Source organism: Lagenorhynchus albirostris, chromosome 18 (genome assembly GCF_949774975.1).
Source record: "Lagenorhynchus albirostris chromosome 18, mLagAlb1.1, whole genome shotgun sequence".
In the NCBI taxonomy this organism is placed as follows: domain Eukaryota; kingdom Metazoa; phylum Chordata; class Mammalia; order Artiodactyla; family Delphinidae; genus Lagenorhynchus; species Lagenorhynchus albirostris.
In genome coordinates this window covers 52,655,684-52,676,569 of record NC_083112.1, presented here as the reverse complement: position 1 = coordinate 52,676,569, position 20,886 = coordinate 52,655,684, and the positions used below count along the sequence as shown (strand labels likewise).

Here is a 20,886-nt window from a genome sequence, read left to right as displayed (position 1 = left end):
GTTTAAGGAAAGAAGCTGCCACCATAATATAAAAATGGAAGTGCCGATATAGAAGCTGCAGTGCGTTATCCAGAAGATCTTGCTAAGATAATGAAGGTGGCTACTGTAAACAACAGATTTTCAGTGTAGATGAAACAGCCTTATATTGGAAGAAGGTGCCATCTAGGACATTCATAGCTAGAGAGGAGAAGTCAATGCCTGGTTTCAAAGCTTCAAAGGTCAGGCTGACTCTCTTGTGAGGAGCTAATGTAGCAGATGACTTGAAGTTGAAACCAGAGCTCATTTAGCATTCTGAAAATCCTAGGACCCTTAGATTTATGCTAAATCTACTCTGCCTGTGCTCTGTAAACGGAACAACAGAGCCTGGATGATAGCATCCAGTAAATAATTTTAAAATTAAAACTTTAGAGAGTTGTAGATTCACCTTACAAATTTGAAGTATGTGCTAAATATAGAGATTTACAAAATTAGGTCATAAGAAATTTTTAATAAATTTATGTATGTATGGCTGTGTTGGGTCTTTGTTGCTGTACGCGGACTTTCTCTAGTTGCGGCGAGCAGGGGCTACTCTTTGTTGTGGTGCACAGGCTTATCATTATGGTGGCTTCTCTTGTTGTAGAGCATGGCTCTAGGTGCGCAGGCTTCAGTAGCTGTGGCTCGTGGGCTCTAGAGCACAGGCTCAGTAGTTGTGGCGCATGGGGTTCGTTGCTCCGCGGCATGTCGGTTCTTCCCGGACCAGGGCTCGAACCCGTGTCCCCTGCATTGTCAGGCGGATTCTTAACCACTGCACCACCAGGGAAGTTCCCATAAGAAATTTTTGAAGAACTTACTATAAAAAAACATCACTTAACATTTTTTGCCTTTTTTAGCTGGATGAAAACATGAGTTTTATGAGTAGCCATTTTGCATGAGACAATTGGAATTCCTTACAGGAATATATTTTTATGTAATAGTTATAGCTTCAAAAAGATTACACTTTGTTTCTGGCCTTAAATATTATATATAAGTACTTAAAAATTTTTAGTTATATGACATGAAAACTCCTGAGCTGCATTTTAATAGGCATGAAATATTTTAAATTTATCATAAATTTATATGTGCAGGTTTAAAATTTATACCTGGGGACTTTAATATCACACAATTCATAGTCAGATGTCATTGAACATGTAATTGTTTCTACATATCACATTATGCTGTACTTTGAGATTGTGCTATAAATCTTTTGTGACTATGAGTTATTTTGGTATGTTGCTAACATTGATTTATGTTAGTTCACATTACTTTAATTTGAAAGCATTCTTTCTAAACCAGCCATTTAATGTAACAAGTACTTAGACTTGACTGTTTACTCAGTTTTACCATATGCAGGTCTGAAAGCTTTGTAGGGAAGTGCTTTAGTTTTCAATAGAAAAGTTCAGGGTTTTTGTTTGTTTGTTTTTTTCTTCTTCATTGAGATATTTATATTTTGTAATAGTGATACGTCAGACATTTTATGGTATTTTTTGATGTAATTTAAAAATAAATACACATGCAAAATTATTCTTATATTTGTTAAAGGTTTCTAGTTTATAGTTATTATATGAGCCATTTGTGAATTAACAAGAATTAAGATCTACAGCCAGAATCTTGAAGTGCTTTGAGATTGTTGCCTTGAGTAGCAGTTATCCTTTTACTGTAGACATGGAGACATAGTTCTTCTAGTCAGATATTGGCCAGTAGTGAAATAGCTCTACTTGATTATGAGAAATTGTTCCTGTTTTCTTTTTATAAAGGAATTTACAATCACTAGGCTGATTTTAGAAGTAAATAACAGTATAAAGTACATTATAAATTGCAATAATAAATAGTAAATAAAGAAGTAAACCACAAAGCAAAAATACACAACTGTCTTTCACTTGTGTTTAGCTAATTTAGTTTAAATATTAGGTACTATAACATTTCATTTTTTTCTTCACAAATTATTAATATTCTATATTCCAATGTTCTTAATTGTTTTAGGCTGCAGTTCATGGAGCTCGTTTCAAAGGGCAGGATCTAAAACTGGCTTGGAATAAACCAATAACTAATATTTCAGCTGTTGAAACAGAAGAAGTTGAACCTGATGAAGAGGAAGTATGTTTTTTTTCCACTTGTTTTTACCCTTAAATGTTTACGTTTTTATATAAAATGTGATTTTATGGCTGTGATTTTAACATAAAACTTTTATTCCTGAGCCATCTTCCAGGCAGGGGATATCAGATAAATGCAGACAACTTTAAATTTTATGTATTAATGAGAACTGTGGATTGCTAATCCAAAAAGAATATATGAAAATCATATATATACTCAGTTTTCATTTACTCTTAGAAAACATTAATTATTCATTAGATTTTTATCCACAGGAAATCTTGTGATATTTTAAGTTTTAGAGTATATACTCTATTCAGTTGCTTTATTAACATTTCAGGTTTCATTTTAATTCATACCATTTTAGTTCATTAGAATGAATGCCTGCTATATGGTAGATACTGTGATAGGCACAAAAATGAATAAGACACGGTCCCTGTTATCAAGGAGCTTATAATATGGAAGAGGGGGTGGTGACAGACACATAAGAAACTAATTATAATAAAAGGCAGACTGATATGGTAAATAAAGATTTGAACAATATGCTGTGGGAACCCAGAGGAAGGAGTGATTGTTTCTTTCCAGAAGAATCTTGAAGGAGGTGGTGGCAGTGGAGCTGAACCCTGAGTGATAAAAAAACTTTTCATAACCAAGAGCTGGGACTGGGAGTATAGTTGAGAGAGGCATTTTAAATGGCAGAAGTATAGGTGTGGAAGAGTATATTTTTTCTTGGGTAACAGCAGGTAGTCTGATGGCTGAGAGGTGAGAGCATGAAGAACAGTGAAGTGGAGAGCCCTTTGAAACCAAAAACCTAAAGATAAGCAACTCTGTTTTGTTTAATCATGAAATAAGCTGTAGGAAAAAGTTGAGGAAGTTAAGGAATGAAAGGTAAGGTGGGGAAACTAAATGGTTCCATGTTTTACATTGGTTAGATTTTCATAATGGCACTTCATTTTGTTTGAAGAGCATTCAAGGCTGTTATACATATCCATAGTCAAATGCAAGAATAAAATGTGTATTTTGAAACTCATATACATGATTTGTCATTTTATATTTTAGATTATACCTTTGTCCTTCCATGAGTTTGAATTGAATGGGGAGAAAAGCAGGAGAGCTCCTGGTATTAGGTATTTTGAAAAGTTTGAAAAGTAGACTGAGAAGCTTTTATGAAGGGAATGGGGAAAAGAAAAGAATGCTATAAAAGAAAATGTTTGTTACATATAGCAGAAAAGAAATATAAATATTGATAAACTTTATTCAAGTTGTTGGTTGATTTAGTGTCAGAGAAGACTTATTGATGTTTTCTTTAAAACAAAAAAAAGGTGTGGAGCAATGTTTTGTAGGTATAGAAGATGGCATAATTTGATAAAGAGAGGCAGGAGAAACGGCATGTACAAAGGCTTACTTTGATATTTTTTTAGTGTCTATTTGATGCAAGCAATAGAATAGATAGTATTGAGAAACCATTGAGTAAAGATTGCTTTTCTTTGTTTCTTGAATGTTCTAGCTATAGAAATACCTTTTGTATTCAACTCTGTTGAGAGTAATCAGTGTTTAAAAGTGTCACCTTTTTTCTTTTCTTTTTTTTTTTTTTGGGTAAATTCCTAAATGCATTTTAACCTAAAGTTTCAGGAAGAGTCTTTGGTGGATGACTCATTACTTCAAGATGATGATGAAGAAGAAGAGGACAATGAATCTCGCTCTTGGAGAAGATGATTTGACTGATCATTGATCTGCATATGATAGAACTCTACCTGTGTTTCATTAGTATTATCTAATGTACTTTTACATATTTGTAAAAACAATTTTTGGTAAAATGTGATGAAGATGGATTTCACAAATAGACAAAAGAGAAGAAAACTACCTTCTGAATCCTGTATTTTGAAAGATTGATGTTTGAGTTTTATTTCAGTAAACAATTGGTAAAGACATCACACTAGAAACATATGCAATGTTTTTATTACATACTTCTACTGAACATTACAGAATTCTTTGGGTTCTTTGTAATTTAATGAATAGGTCTGAAGACTTAATGACCAATACTTGTTATAACTTAGAGGATTTTGTTTTACTCCAAATAAGGAATGCATTTGCATTTAAGATCTTAATGAATGTTTTCAAAAATGAGTAGGTAACATAGTACTCTAACTAAAGTCTCCAAGTTATGTATTCATAATATTACATAGTAGTATGCTTAGGCTTTACTATGTATTAGCCTTTTGTTGGACTTGTGTATGTATTTTACAATATGGGTTTTAATGATAACGGTGTATGACTGCTTTGCATTTGAGTCCTTATGCATTCAGATGTTAAAAATAAAGTGGAATGGTCTCTTGAAAAGAAAAGAAAAGAAAAAAGCAATGACAAAAAAAAAAGACAATGTTCCTTGATTTAAAAAAAGAAAAAAAAAAAAAAGAAAAAAAAGTTAAAATAAATAGACCATTCCAGATGGTGATCTACCCTTCCCCCCAATTATCACAAAAGGAGCTATAATCACTAACTTATTCTTAATAATAATAATAATGGTTACCAGTACCTTTACAATAATGTTCAATCCATTGTTTAAAATTTATACCACTTCAGTTTGGTTTGATCCTATAAACTTTCAACAGATGTCTTAAATTAAAAGCAGGCTGATTAGTTTGGAACCAGACTTCAAGTAGAGCTAACATTTGGTGAATAAGAAAACATCACATTACATTTTGGATGTATGAAAGAAAACTTGACCATTTGAAGATGTATGAATAAAGAAATGTACTATAGATACTACTTTAGGAAAACACTGTTTGGTAAGTGTTCCAGTCTGATATTTTAAGTGTGCATTTCCTATACTTGTATAAAAAATCTTTGACATTTGCAACAATATTGTGATTTTTAAGTGGCTTTCTCTGACAAGTGAACATGATCATTGAACGTTGATACAGCAGTTTCCAGGAAATAAATGCATTCTTTGTAGAATGGAGGGTGGAAGATTACATATTTATCTTTTACAGTTTATCCTTTTGGTTGCAAGTGTTTCTACCCCTCCTGAGAATATAGTGATTATATTAAAAGTCACATAAAAAAAAATTACTTTCTTCCCATACTGGGGTCCTCACAATCACAGACTGTAATTTCACCACCATGGTCTTTTGCCAGTGGATAGCTAGTGGATGCTGTTCCTCTTTTCCTTTTCTTCCCACACTTAGGGTTAAAGTTGTATATATATTCTTGATGGTATTATATTTCATAGGAATGTTTTGGCTTGCAGTTGATGCACATGTTTATATTTAAAATTTCACTATCAGATTTCTTTTGTCAAAATAGTGACTTTACTTGAAACTTCTTTACTCTACTTAGAGCTGTGATATATTTTGATGTAGTCTCTTGTATGTTGACTATGTGCTATTCTGATTCATTAGGTAAGTTTGTTTTCTTTTCTTTTTAGTAGTCGTGAAAGATGCCAAATTGGCAGAGGCTCACGTTTCTTCTCTTTACACCAAACAGGTATTATAAAGAAAGAAAATCTTGCAAAGGCCAGTTAAATCTCCATGCTGATTTTTGGCTTTATAATATGATTAGTAAATTTTAGCATGATGTTTTGCAATTATTGTAAAATTCCCTTATAATGTAACTGAAATCACATACTATTTACTTAAACCCATAAATAGCTAATCACTTTCCCTAATCTTAAATTCTGTAGTAACCTAAAATTAAAAGGTTTTACACCATGTTGCTTTGAATGAATCAGAAGACAAGTATGTTTTGATAGGGTCCTGCAGTATGGGGATTAAATATTAGCAACAATCATTAGGTCCATAATTATATTTTTATTATCATTAATATGATTTTAATTATAAATATTACGTAGTATGAAATTGCTATTGGATTTTTTCAAATTAATGCATATGTTTATAAATACTAGTACTCTACATGTACTTTCATGTGTTCTCATTTAAAACTTAAAATATCCCTTTGAAGTAGTTGTTAATTCCCATTTTACAGATAAGGAAACTTAGGCTAATAGAGATGAAATGACTTGCCCAAAGTGACAGCTAGTAAGTAGAAGGACTAAATTTGAATTGCAGGCATTCTGATTTCAGTGCCAACTTTTTTTTAAACCTCTACATTGCTACCTCCTTCCTAATTATTGATTGGGCATGAGATTGTGTTCACAATAAATGTGGTAGTTGTTACACAAAATTAGTAGACTTCTTGGTCATTAGCCAGTTCATACCTTAACCATCCCTTTTAACACAGCACTTTGTTCATATCTCTGTTACAGTACTTACGTTGTAATATAATTTATCTGGTTTATATGTCTGTCTTCCCCACTAGATTACAAGCTCCTCTAGGAAGGGGACCATGTCTTATTCATCTTTTTATCTCTAGTGATTATCATAAAGCCTGGCTCATAGTGGGCATTCAGTTGTTTGTTGGATGAATTAATGGATGAATGCATATTTAAATCTCCAACAATGGAGTGACAATTACCTCCCTTGTTAATTCTTATCAATTTTCTAAAAATCTCTCTTGAAGGTCTTCTCAGTCATTGGGACCGTCTTAGTAAACAATTGATACTGTTAAGTATTTGCACCAGTGGGGGTTACAAATACTGATGGAGGAATATACAAGTAGTCTTAGTGGAATTTCCATAACAATTAGTAGGCTATTAAAATTTTGGAGTTTTAAATGTTGTCCATTCAGGAGTAAAATCGCCTTTTGGTTTCTATCAGTGTGTAAGAATAGAAATGTCAAGAGCCACTAATCTAGTCCATCCCGGTTAATTTTTTATATCCAAAGATGAGCTAGTGTAGAGTACTGGACAAGGGTTAAGAGATTTAGCTTTTGGTCCCTAGCTCTGTGATTTGACTCTCTGGCCTTAGACAAGTCTCTTAACTTATCCAGGGTTGTTTCCTTGTCTGTAAAATGAAAGGGGTTGGACTAGATGATCTCTGAGGTCCGTTCCACGTCTTTAGTTTCCCTGGTAGTATATTAGTGTTTGATCTAAAACAATTTAACATATCTATATCAATTCTCCCTACCTGTTGTTGCTGTTGCTGTTTCTATCATCTTATCAGTGGAAACAACTTAGATTTGGTTATGATAATTCATACAGTGTGTCTTGGTACAGTTTTGTATATAGTGTTCCCAAATGTTTGCCTTTGCTACCCAAATTCCTTTTAACCTGGGAAGTGTAGATTAACTTCTGTATTCACACTTTTTCTTCTTGCTTGTAACTTTCCTTTCACTTCCAAACTTAAAGTTTAAAACTCTTTCTTATTACAGTATGCTACCTAAAACTTGATACACGCTTTTAAATTTTGCAGTTCTAACAAGTTCTTTGCTGTAGTATAGATCTGGGCTGAGGTGGGAGTGAAAAAGGGATTGAGACGTAGGTAGCTACTTTTTCCAGGAAAAAATTGAAGGAAATTATGTATCATTGGTTTAAAAGATTGATTAGGATTACCTCAAGGGATGGTTGAGTTGTCATTTTACATACTTCACTCAATATTTTATGTCTCTACGTAAGCAGTGTTGCTTTAACTGTTATTGGATAATTGTAACATTTAAAAATTAATTTTAGTATTTAACCAGTACTCAAGCATTTAATGAAATCATGTTGCATGAATGGGAGAGTATTCCATAGCTCTTGTTTTATTTTGTAATATAATCAAATGTATCAAACAGTAGTTTACTATAAAGATAAGACTTCACTGTTTTAGCTGATTGCCTGTAGAAAGTATGGCTGAGCTTAATTGAAGGAAATTTCTTGTTACTAGAACTGTTTTATGGGGACTGTATTTTCAGTCTTACTTGGAACACTAATCACTGGCTCTAAGGGTTACAAAAAGAAGGCAAACAGTTGCTTGTTTGGTATGTTGAAATATCAATGGCTATTGTAGAATATTATACAAACTTTATCAGTCTATATTTTCTTTCTTTTTTCCCCTTACCTATAGTGTGAACTAATTATAGAAAATCAGTTTTAGTCCTTCCAGAATTTATGTAAATATTTGTAAGATTTTCTTTTTTCTTCCCTTACAAGAAGTCTTTTAGCCTTTTAAAACAAAAATGTCCTGCATAAAATTCTGGCTTATTAGGTTAGTTCACCTTTTGGTCTTTTGCAGGGCTTTTCTCATTCTTCCAAAACCATATAATTAAAGCAGAAATGTAATCTAGGAATAAATTGTCAGCATACAGTATCTGTAAGGCAGAAAGAAAATTTCCTTTTCCCAGATCTCAGGAACTACCTTGTTCTTGTTAACTTCTTGAACTGGCTAGTTGCTCCGAGGTATGTATACAGCATACAGGCTTTTAGAGAAGAGTAGATTTTTTTCTCTCTGATCATTGTATACCTATCAGATGACAGCAGATTATCTTCCAAAATAGCTATCTAAAAGACCTAAGAAAGGAAGAAACCTTGGTGAACATGACTGACATACTCAGTAATTTCTAATGAAAACTTGTTCAAAGAAAAATTTCATACTTGTTCAGTAGAAAAATTCCTGATTTGGTTAATAACTTTCTTACAGTTTATCAGTATTATGTACTCATTACTTAGTATAATTAAAAGCATTTTTATTTTACTTTTTTGTATCAATTTATTATATTTGCTTCTTCCTCATCCCTCCCTCCCTGTCACTTTACTTCATCCATCCTCTCATCTTCCCAATCATCCAAGTTCGTCTTCCTTTGTATACGAAGCAGTGTCTCATTTTGATATGTTCCTTTTTATTTACTTTTGTTGTTAATCATTATGCTTAGTATAGTATTTTATGTCATATAGTGTGATTGAAGAATGAAATGGTTATCACATGGAGTTTAAGGAAATGAAGTCCTTGGGAAACTTAAGACAATTGTTCTTGCTTTTATTTTATATCAATATTTTGGAATTTGTTCGTGATTTCTTAAAATTACTACTTTGCCAACCCACACTGATAAAAATTTACTATGTGGTCAGTTATGACATTTCCTAATCAAAAATTTTAGATCGTAACCATGTTGCAGAGCTGTGATCTTTGCAGCTTAATGTTTCAGTGAAGCATGATGCAGAGAAGTTTTGTTAAATCATTTTAACCCAAGGCTGATCTTTGTGAAATTTGTCTGGAACTTTCATTTTGATTCCTTTCTCAGATTTTATTTAATGTTAAAAAAAATTAGAGTTCAGTGTATGGTATGATTCAGTTTTTAGATTTATTTACTGTTTTCACAGTTTTTTTTAATAGTCTTCTCTTTTTCCAGCAGAGAGAGATCATCATTGCCTGAATTTAGCTTTGTGACTACAACAGCAAGACCTGTTCCTGTCTGGAGACGACTGTTATAATAATATGATACTATCGTTTTATGTTTGCCCTTTATCATTTTGAATAGATGTTTACATGTACCATAATTAGCATTTTATCTTTACAGTTCTTTTAGGGTACATCTGAGTCCAGAAGTAAATCTGATTGTGTGCTTTGTCTGACCTTATTCTTAAATGTTTTCTCCCCTTTATAGCCATTTATTTTTAAACAGTCTAAGAAGGAAAAAAAAGAAAATCCTCTTGGTTTTCCTAACCTGAGATAAGTTTTCAGTCTCAGCCAAATTGAAATTGTGTCTAGGAAGTCTGTAAAGCCATGATACTATGTTCATTAGCATGAACAACTTAGAATGATGAAAATGATTAAAAAGTTAAACCTTGGTTTGGCTTTAATTTTCCTGGGTTTTTAGGATACATTTCTGGAGTTAGGATAGTCACTTAAAACAATTTTGAACAATTAGTAAAATACTTTTTTCACATGGTGATAACTTGCCTGTTTCTTCTAAATATACTTATTGAAGTCACTGCCAAGGCCACTTACCCAAATAATTTTTAAAAAACTCTTAACTCTTCAAAGTAAACAAGGAAAATAATTTTCTTTCTTTTAAAGTAGTATAAAATGATCTGTGGATTGTAGATATTGAGAAATATCTATTAAATGTCTAATTTACACAGTTTTTCCTTATTTTCCTCAGTTGCAACCAAGATATCAAAGACAATTTTAAAAGCAAGGGGAAATAGTGTTGTGTGTCTAGCATTGTTAAAACTATAGTTTCCCTGCCTTAAAAGGTGTATGTCCGTATCATTTATTTATAAGCAATATGGCTTGGAATTATTTATAAAGAGTGTGATTAAATTTTATTCTAAATATTCACCCAAAATACCCTCTTTATAATGGGCACCATAAAGTTTTCAGAAAACTAATTTCTTAGTATTCCTTCATAGATTCTCATTAGCATTTGAGAAGTCGGAAGTTACACTTGATAGCAACTCCTTTAGAAAAGTCCAAATTATACTTGATTCTTTTCTCCCTTGTTTTTTGTGTTTTTTTTTAGTTTCATTCAGCCATGCTCATATTTTCACCTTTTTGTGCAAAGTTAACTATTCTGCAAGCACTTTTTCTTGAGTATGCATTGCATTTGTCTTCATGAAAAAAAGAATGAACCCGTCAGACGTAATGTAAGTTATCTATTTTGATCCACGTTAGTTGGAGACAGCATGGTTAATGTAGGCTTGGTTTAAAGGAAGGTCTTGTTAACATAATTATGACCTTATAGCCTACAGGGCATTTTAAAAATTGGACTTCTCTTTTAGTTCACATTTATGAACAAACATATAGTTGCTGGGAGTTCACAAATACTTTCCCAGATTAGTTCAGTAGTTTTTTCTTTTTAAGGAAAGATTCTCTGCCTGTGTAATAGAATAGTTCTAACCTGCTGGGCTAAAAACCCAAAAAACATTCTCTGAAGGGACCATACTTGCTGTTAACAGTTTTGGTTGGTTAATAGATGTGGATCATATCCCACCGCTCTCAATTTTATTTTGTCATCTTCCTCCCCCCCCTTGCTTTTAAATTAAAAACAAACTAAATTGAACATGCCATTGGGAATCAGAAGTCGAGATGATTTAATTCTCATTGAGATCATTGTACTTTCTGAAAATTGCTGTGAGATCTGGTAGGTCAGGTACATATTTGAGTTCCCATATGTTTATTAATTAAAAATAGGGATTTTCATTATTTCATTTTCCTGAAGAGGATTCTTACGGAGCTATGTGTAGATAACTGTACAGAATCACTTTTGTGTAATTGAGTGAAGCAGTTTACCTCTGCATGATTGCATTATGGAAGCCTTTTATATATCTTTATATTTTTCAATATACTTAGATTTTACACTATCAGCTGCCCTAGTCATGCTATATTTGTTTTTTTTTAATAGAGTTTATAAATATTTGTGCTCAAAATACAGATCAATTGAATATTTTTGGTCTTGTTTACAAGATAAATAATACTTTAAAGTGATGCAGCCCCTCAAGTGTCTTAGGAAAAAGTCATTGGTGCTACAAAACCTTTCAATATCATTTTCAACCTGTTATCTAGACTTTGCTAGGCTTAAATCTATGATTGCTTATAACTTAATCTAAGCTAGCAGCATAATTATAAAAGTGGTCTGCGGTGAGTTGGGTAAAGAGCCCAGCCAATTAGAAACATCCCATAATTTAAAGATAAGATGGAGAATGACATTATACTAATTTGTGTCCCGCTTCCCCAAAAGAAAATAGTTTCTTCAGTTTTTCATTAGCTCTTTTGATAAAAGGAGTGGTGTGTTAATATGACTAGAATAAAGAAAATGATACATTCAGCATGGCTCAGTTTTCCCACATTTCAAATGGAAAACTTTTCTAGTCCTAAAATATGGTGTAATCCTGTTCTGCTTTAAATTCCCATCTGTCTTTTACTCAACAGGAGGCAGGGTAATTCTTAAATATTTATAGAACATTTGATAAGTTCTAAAGAGATGTATTATTTACATTGTACAAGTTTTGTGTTGATGTGCAGATTGTTTTCTACATCTGCAAGACTTCATTCCAGCACCTTAGTGAATGTTCTTAAGATACAATTTTTAAGTATCAGCAAAGCATTCATAGATGTTTACTTTTGATTCTCAGAATCCTGAACCTGTTTTGGGTATGATGTTACTTCACAACATGTCTGGCACAAGATTTCCTTTAATAGTGGTTTAGTCTAACTCAATTTCTGTGGATTGTTGAACCGAAAAACACCAAAGGAGTTCTTTCTTGTCTGGAGACTGGATTGTTCCAGTTTTTAATACCTGTGCCCATAAGTATCCCATTTCACGAATGTGTGTTGGCATGGGGGAAAAATTCCCTGCTCTTTGAGTGGAGCGAAAGTAATTGGTTAAGCTGTAGCAGCTTTTTTTGTTTATTTTTTAAAGTGATAATAAAACTTGAACTGAAAATGGTAAAACTTGAACTAGAAAACTACTCTTGTATGCTTAGAATGTTTATAGTATTACGTGTTTATGTGAGGTTGTCAACATTTTTATTATTTATAGTTGAATTATGTTTTGTTTGTTAAATATCCATAATGTTTATTATTTTTATATTTTGAAAAATTTTAAAATAAAATAGTCTTACTAAAAGCAGTTGTTAACTTTTTAAAATTGTCTTGCATTTTGCATCAATTATAGTAACATAGAATAGAAAGGAAAACTTGCAGCCCTTGGGCACTGCACAAGTAGAAACATGAAGTGCTTATACTGTCAACTTCCAAGGCCAATGAAAGTTTTTGGAACTTCCCTCCATAATTTTCAGTTTTCATCTGAACATTTCTTCTCCTGATCTAATTTGATATACTTTTCCAGCATTCAGCATGTTCATTTCATATTTATTTTTATTGAATGATAAATATTGCAATATTTGTTTTTTGTGTTTGTTTTTCATTGCAGATATCCCTTCCATCATCTATAACTTGGGTTAAATAAGTTTGGTAATAACCTGTCTTCCACTGCTTCTACAAGAAAATACATTATCATCTCAGTATATAAGTTTTGATAAAAATCTAGTTAAAGAGATCTGGTTATGAAATAGTAGAAGTCTCTGGCTTAAAATAGAGGACTTTGGTTAATAAATAATGATACTTGGTAAAATTATTAAAAAGAATTATATATATAGATATATACCTATATATAGTACAAATTACACACAAAAATGTAAGCCTTTAAAGTCTTTCACATTTTGAACCGTGTTTTAATCTTAAAATGACATTTGTCCCTAAGATCTCATTTAAATCAGAATTTTCAGGGACATTACCAACCCATTATTTAAAATAATAACATCTGTGATTTAAAACTTCGTAGACAATCCTGTATTTTTTATTAGAAGTCAGTGTTAGGAAGAAATACTTAGAAGTTATAGCCGTCTGCAAGTTTGGAGTTGGATAGCTTTCAAATTTGTACTAAGTTTAATGCAGTATTTGTTGTTGTTTAGGGTTTTTTGGGGGATAAATAACTGGATAATATGCCAACTTCATATTTTTTTTCTTATCAAGTTGATATTCAGAGTTAACAGAAATTAAAGAATGATGATAAAAAGGAAGATCTCTGGCATTTAACAATTGTCATGTCTGAATGAGGTAAGAATTTACATAGAAACCAAACAGGTAACTCTTTGACAAAAATATTGAATACTGAGCTGATTATTAGTCATGACAGCCCTCACATACATCATATTTATAATATTAAATGGATGAAAACTGCATATACTAATGTAATATAATCCTAACCAACCATTTTTTGGTCAACCTAAAAGGAGTAGGTCGTTAAAATTTTGTTTTGTCAAGGTTTCCAGTGAAAAAAGAGAGAATCCCCAGATTGGGAGTGCTCACAAAAGAATAGAGCCATATAAGGTGCCAAGGATGGGAAGAGGAGGATGGATTATAGATTTAGTCCTGCATTTGTGAAAATTCTGACTGAAGCAGCCTGGAAGCAAGTAGTACTTTTTATTTTTATTTTTCTCCTCGACTGATAAGCTTTATGGAGCATCAAAAGACATGAAAATTTCATAGAAAAACATGTATCCAGGGCACATCTATTCAAGGTCCTGCTTGTGTTTCTCATGGGGATCCACTTAAGGAAGGGATGATGATAGCAACCTGAGCGAGTTACATTGCCCCCCACCCCAATAACTCCCTCTTATCTGCCACAAGAGCACCTCAGCACAACTTATCACATAAAGCCATAAGCCACGCCACTCAGACCTAATGTCCAGACTCAATGTCCCAAGATTTTTACTGTGCTATGTATGTAACCTACCTGTGACTGCCCTTACCCACTTGGACCTGGGAACATTCCAAATGTGAACAATTAGGGCCTTCCTGTGTGCAGTCCCAACTATGGCATACTGCAAACTATAAACTTAGAAAAATCAATTGCATTTCTATATACTAGCTCTGAACACCTGGAGGCTGAAATTAAAAATACAGTGCCAATTATAATAAGCGAAAAAGTGACATACTTGTGTGTAAATCTAAAAAACTGTGTACAGGACTTGTATGCTGAAAACTACAAAATGCTGATTAAAAAAAAAAGAAAAGGAGACCTAAGTAAATGGAGAGACTCATGGGTCGGAGAACCCAATGTAGTAAGTGTGTCACTTCTCCCCAGACTGATACACAGGTTTGACATAAGTAATTTTCTTTTTGGTAGATACAAGATCATACAAGAATTTATATGGAAAGGCCAAAAAGAACTAGAATAACTAAAATGATTTTTTTAAAAGAAGAATCAAGTGGGTGAAATTATCCAATTTCAAGACTTATAACTATAGTAATCAGGACTGTGTTCTTGATGGGAGGGATAGACATATAGAGATCACAGAAGTAGACCCACATGAGTGTGCCCAACTGATTTTTAACAAGGTGCAAAAACAGTTGAATGGAGGAAATAATTGCCTTTTCAACAAACAATCCTGGAACGATTGGTCATCCCTCGGCAAAAACAAAATGAACCCTGACCTAAATCTCACACCTTACTCAACTCAAAATGGATCATGGACTTAAATATAAAGCTATAACTTTTAGGAAGAACAAAGCATCCAGAAAAATCTTTGGAACCTAGGGCTAGGCAAAAAAGTTCTTAAGACTAGATACCAAAAGCTTAATCCAAAGAAGTATGATAGATTGAACTTCATCAAAATTTAAAACTTCTGCTCTGTGAAAGAATCTGTTAAAAGGACAAAGAGATAAGCTACAAAGTGGAAGAAAGTACTTGCAAACCACATTTCTAGTATGTGTCAGGATTGGTATCTAGATTGTATCATTAACTCAAAGCAAAACAATAAAAAAGCCAGCAATCCAATTAGAATATAGGCAAAAGACATAGAGACATTTCCTCAAAGATGACATTCAGATGACAAATAAGCTTGTGAAAAGATATTCAACATTCTTTGCCATTAGGGAAATGAGAAAATTAAAACCACAATGTGACATCACTACATACCTATCAGAATGGCCAAAGTAAAACAGTGACAACACTAAATGCTGTCAAGGATGCAGAGAAACTGGATCACAAATACTCAGTACATTGCTGGTGAGAATTGGATAGCAACTCTGGAAAACAGTGTGGCAGTTTCTTAAATAGCCCAACATACAACTATCATATGAACTAGCAGTTATACTCCTGGGCATTTAACTTATTTTCACGCAAATACCTGTACACATTCTCATAGAAGCTTTATTCATAATAGTAAAAAACTGGAAATAATCCACAGCATTCAATGGGTGAATGGTTACTGATAACATCCGTTCCATGAAAATACTACTCAGCAGTAAAAAAAAAAAAACTATTGATACATGCCACTCCGGGATGAATCTCCAGAGATTACACTGAATGAAATAAGCCAGCCCCAAAAAGCTACTGTGTGAATTCCATTTATATAGTATTCTTGAAATGACAAAATTATAGAGATGAACAGACTAGTAGTTGCCAGGGATTATGGAGGTGGTGGCGGTAGGAGGAAAGCAGATGTGGCTGTGAAAGGGAAACGAGGGATCCTTATGGTGATGGAAACTGTTCTCATCTATCAATGTAAGCATACTGGTTGTGATAATTGTACTATAGTTTTGCAAGATACTACCATTGGATTAGCAGAAATTTGGTAAAGGGTAATGGGACCTCTGTGTTATTTCTTACAGCTGCATGTGAATTTTAATTATCTCGAAATCAAAAGTTTAATTTTAAAAACAGTAAAGGCAGAATAACATCTAACTAGTCCCATTTTAGGGTGCAATCTAGGGAAATGCCTTGGATGTGTGCCCCCCATAAAGAATGAGGTTTTGGGAATTCCCTGGTGGTCCAATGGTTAGGACTCCGCACTTCCATTGCAGGGGGCACAGGTCCCCTGGTCGGGGAACTAAGATCCCGCATGCCGTGTGGCGCAGCCAAAAGAAAAGAAAAAGGTCTTGAGAACAAGTATTTGAGGTGTATAAAAGCAATGAATTGAGTTTGCACACTTGAGAACTTTTGGAATTGCTGCAGACTTATTTCTCTCACTGGTTACACCACAGCCAGTGCCAGTAAATGAAGTAGTTCTATATATATGTTGCGTGTTAATTCTTCCCATCAGCATTGCTGCCTGAAAGGGACTTCAGACTGAGAAATGGCACAGCTCACCTACCTATGAAAAGGTGGGTGAGGAGTAAAACAATTGATTCTTATCTCACTCTTCCTGCCCTTTATCATAGTTCAGGAGGGTTGAAATTATCCAAAAGGGGAAGGAAACAGAACAAAAGCAAAATTTTAAATGCTCTGAAGGAACAGTTTCATGAAAGTATAAAGCAAATGGATCTGACTTAGGAAAGGCTTCCCGTAACAAGTGATCTTTCACTTGAGATGAGAGCTAAGCAGTCTACTATGGGGGAGCATATTCTTGAGGGAGTGAACAGTTTTGTACAGAAGTACTATAGAGGGACCAGATGTGCATTTGAAGAATGAGAGAAACCCAGTGTGGCTACAAGGCAGAGATACACAATTTGAGAATTACTTATTACAGAAATCTTAATCTGTCAGCATGAAATTCCTAGAGGTCAAGTATAGAGTGAGGAACTCTACATTTAATCCAGATAATGTGGACAGATTCTGCAAAGGAAAATTAGAAGGGGCAATGACAGAGGTAGAAAAAAACCCAGGAATGGGAGTTACAGAGGCCAAAATAAAAAAAGCCCACTTTGCTTTATAAGGAAATGATCAACAGTTTTAAATGTTGCAAGGTAAAGTAAGATGAAATGTGAAAATGTCCATTGGATTTTAGGATAAGGAAGTCATTGATAACCCTGGAATGTGTTTTTGTCTTTTTTTGTTTTGCTTATTTGCTTTTTAATGATGGATATCGGAGACAAAATGTATAGGCTAAGGAGTGAAATGAGGGTAAGGATATGGAGACAGAGTATAGACAAGTTTTTTGAGAAGATTTTTAAGGGTAGAAGAGAGATTAGTAGTTTGCAAGACAGATGAGATAAAGGGAGGCCAGAGGCCTAAACATGTTTAAATCACTGCAGAAAGGAGTCCCAATTAGAAGACAGAGTAGACAATAATGATAGTTTACGGTGCCCAAAAGATGGGATGAGAAAAGATCCAAAGCACAATTAGAAGGACTGCTCCTAGGTAGTAATACACACAAGTCGTCCACTGGAGGACTAACTGGAGACAAGGAGAGAAAGAAAATTTCATTATGATTTTAGGTTTGGTAATGGAATTAAAGGAGTTCCCATCAAATGACTTCAGTTTTCTTTACAAGTAGGAATATCATTTGCTACATAGCCCTCACCTGTGTAACTGCTGTATAGCATCCCCCTTTTACCATCTTTCTCAGTTATACCTGAGAATCTCCTAAATATCTAGTCTTAACTAGTCCCCTCACATTCTTCCTTACCAGAATCATCTGGACTCTTCACGAAGGCCTCTATCACTATGTGGCCTCTGTTAAAACACTGCTTTACTGGTAACCCTCATAGTGTCCTTCTCCCCTACCCAGGACACCAGAGCTGCACTGAGCTGTGAGAAAGTCAATGACCCTTCTCCAACTCTGTCAGTCTTTGTTCCTGGGATCCAGTGTATAGCATCTGCTCAGAGCCTGTCTCTCTTGAACACAGCTCTTCTATTTCCTGCCTCTAAACCTCTCATGCCAGTGGGTAAACAAACATCTTGCTATCTCAGAATCCTTTTTTTGCCCTTTCTACTCTCTTTTTTTATATTTAGGCGAAAAAGTAGTTTTCATAAATATCAATTAATGAAAATAAGCGGTCAGAGGAGTGGCAAAAGCATGAAGTAATTAGAATGTAAAGGGTTTTAAGGAAAATAGAAGGATAGAAGGAGTCTGAAAAGAAACAAGGTTTAGAGCATGGTAAGAACTTTGAACTTCATACTGTGGTGTTGCCACTGAAAGGTTTGAAAGTTTATAAGAAAGAAGGTGATGGAATGAAAGGAAGACAGGGATGAGGGCAGGGTAGTGTTAAATGATTATATTTGCAGTTTTGAAAGATCATTTTTGCAGTGGTAAGGAGGGTGAATTGGAGGCAGGGAGGACAGTGAGCATAACAAGGGCAGAGAAACCCCAGGTTTCTGGGCTGAGCAGTAAACCTGACTGGTTGTGGGATTGGGAACTGGCTTGTAAAAAAGGAAAGAAGTTGAATTCATTTCTGACATGTTGAGCTTCAGGGCCTGTAGCATATCAAAATGGAAATAACCTGTGGGCAGATGTCTGCTATCTGAAGCCCAGGAGAGAAGTCTGGGATGCAGATACAGGGCTGGGAACCATATATAAGAATGAGATTTCCCAGTGAAGGACACATAGCATTCAAAGAGGGAAGACAGGATGGTGAACTCCATTATTTGCAAGGACTGGAGGAGGAGGTATCCATGAAGTAGATGAAAAAAGTTGCTAGAAGAAGACCAAACTGAAGTGATGTCACAAAAGCCAGTGAAGGAGAGAACTTCACAAATGGGGGCTTAATCAAATAAGTCAAGTAAGGTCAAGATGGATTGACAATTCATAAGTCTGTACGTAGCTTAATGGAAGGAAAAGACATGCTGATGTGGAACGAAGAGTAACTGGGATGCTAGGTGGAGACAATGTAGGAAACTCAAAGTGGAAGGCAAAATTCAGTGTGGTAGCTTGCTGGGTAAAGGAAAGGTGGTGGTTGATTCTTTTTAGAATGGCAGAAACATGAGCTCATTTTATAGACTGAAGGAAAAGAGTCAATGGAAGGAAGAGATTAAGAATGTAAGGGAATTTGTTTATAATTGATAAGGTGTTTCAGGGTACACCGTGGAAAGGGATGACAGAGCAGTTGTGAGAAGAGTGATGAGAGTATGCTAGAATGTGGTCGCCAAGGCCCAAGTGGAATGTGGCAGAGAGTAATGCATGGAACTAGCCAAATTCTGTATTTTAAATCAGTTTTGATAGTGCTTTTGGTCATTACTGAGGCAGGTGTCAGGTGCTGGGGGATGCTGGTTGTCATTTGCAACCAATCCCCACAAATATAAACACAACTGGAATATTGTAATTGTCCATTACAAAATGTAAGTACTTTGCTCATAATAAGCATCCAAATGGATTAGGCTGCTCTGGACTTTTCTGGAAAAGAGAGAAGGGAAATTATTAAGAATAAACGTGTAGGAAGGGGTAGTGAGGAGAGGGAAAATACCAAGGGAAGAAAGATGAAATAACAAAGCCTGGCACCAGAATTAAAAAGACCCTGTGTAAGAAAAATGTGTTTGTCTATGCTTTCCAGGAATAAAAGAAAATTTTGGGTTTTTCTTTTCTTTTCTTTCTTTCTTTCTTTCTTTTTTTTTTTTTTTTTTTTTTTTAACTCTGAACTGTTTATTTCTTTCAAGCTGTGTCTTGTGTCTTGATGCCTGGAGTAATGAAAATCTTCCCAGGGCAAGAGTTGTTAACTTTGGCTCCTGCTACTGCTTCCTAGAAATGAGTAATGTAAGGTAAGTAGAGAGAGGAAGCACCTGGGTTTAGTAATTGTGTGACCTCCAGCAAATGATTGGAGTAAAGATCTGTCTCCTCATATGGAAAGTGGAGCTAAAAACAGCACCTTTCTCACTGAACTATTGAGAAAATCTGATGAAACCGCAAAAAGTAAGGATTTATTTGGGGCATAGCAATGACTCAATGGATTAGTAATTGTTTATAAAGACTTGGGGGTTGGAAAACACTGCCTATGAGCTCCCTGTCTGGGGGAAAGGAAGGCCCAGAGGAAGGTCAATGAAAATGGATGCAGGATAGTTCCATCATCCACTCCCAGTGCCTCATCTGGGAAGGTGAATTGGATTTACCTTCTCATCTGCTCTGGTTTAGTTGTAGGGAATCCTGGGAAAAGTCTCGGTATTTCCCCTTCTTTACTCCAGCTGCTTCTAAATACTCTGGAGCCCTAAATTAAAGGGGCATGGAGCCTGTGGAATAGTGATAGCTGAGCTTTTTGTATTGCAAGGAGTTAAGGCTGCTTCAGGTACTCCCTATGAGCTCTGTGTCTTGGGGGAAACTGGCTTGAGAGTTTGGTGAGGAATTCCAAAATTATTCAAGGTTAAAAGATGTGGACAAATTTCCGTTACCACAGTTTACTTAAATAGCGCCAGTCCCCAAATGCCATGATTCAAAAATTAGTTATCACAGTATATTAGCATGTAGTTGTGTTGCCTTCTTGTCTCCCAGTGATAGACTCATGAAACAGTTTACAAAAATGGGTAATGAAGTGCTAGTTACAGCAGTTTTAAAATGGCGGAGAGGGTCTTTGCTGTCTCAAGAGTGAAGAATAGAAGGGGACAGTTAACTGTCATGGAAGAGGGGCTGGCTCACAGGGGCTGCTTGGACTTCTGAGGAGTTCATACACGGCTGATTCTGAAAGTGATAAAAGATGCTGGAAGGATACACACAAGAGCTGGAAGTGGGAGCTTCTTTTCTTCCTTTCTTTC

The 20,886-nt window shown here is 34.6% G+C and overlaps 1 protein-coding gene across 16 annotated transcripts in view; it reads left to right on the top strand.

Annotated features, from left to right (window-relative positions):
• Positions 1 to 12,776, top strand: part of RBM26 (RNA binding motif protein 26) — an 84,962-nt gene extending 72,186 nt beyond the window's left edge. For 6 of the 16 annotated variants that reach the window (XR_009536636.1, XR_009536631.1, XR_009536634.1 and 3 more), the window contains 4 exons: positions 1,999 to 2,112; positions 3,733 to 4,895; positions 5,534 to 5,592; positions 9,331 to 12,776. Coding sequence is in view for 8 of the 16 variants with exons in the window: in XM_060128736.1 (XP_059984719.1) it covers positions 1,999 to 2,112; positions 3,166 to 3,258 (207 nt within the window). In the remaining 8 variants the exon portion in view is untranslated. The other 10 variants (XM_060128736.1, XM_060128738.1, XM_060128732.1 and 7 more) reach the window with 7 other exon arrangements.
• The last annotated feature ends 8,110 nt before the right edge of the window (positions 12,777 to 20,886 follow it).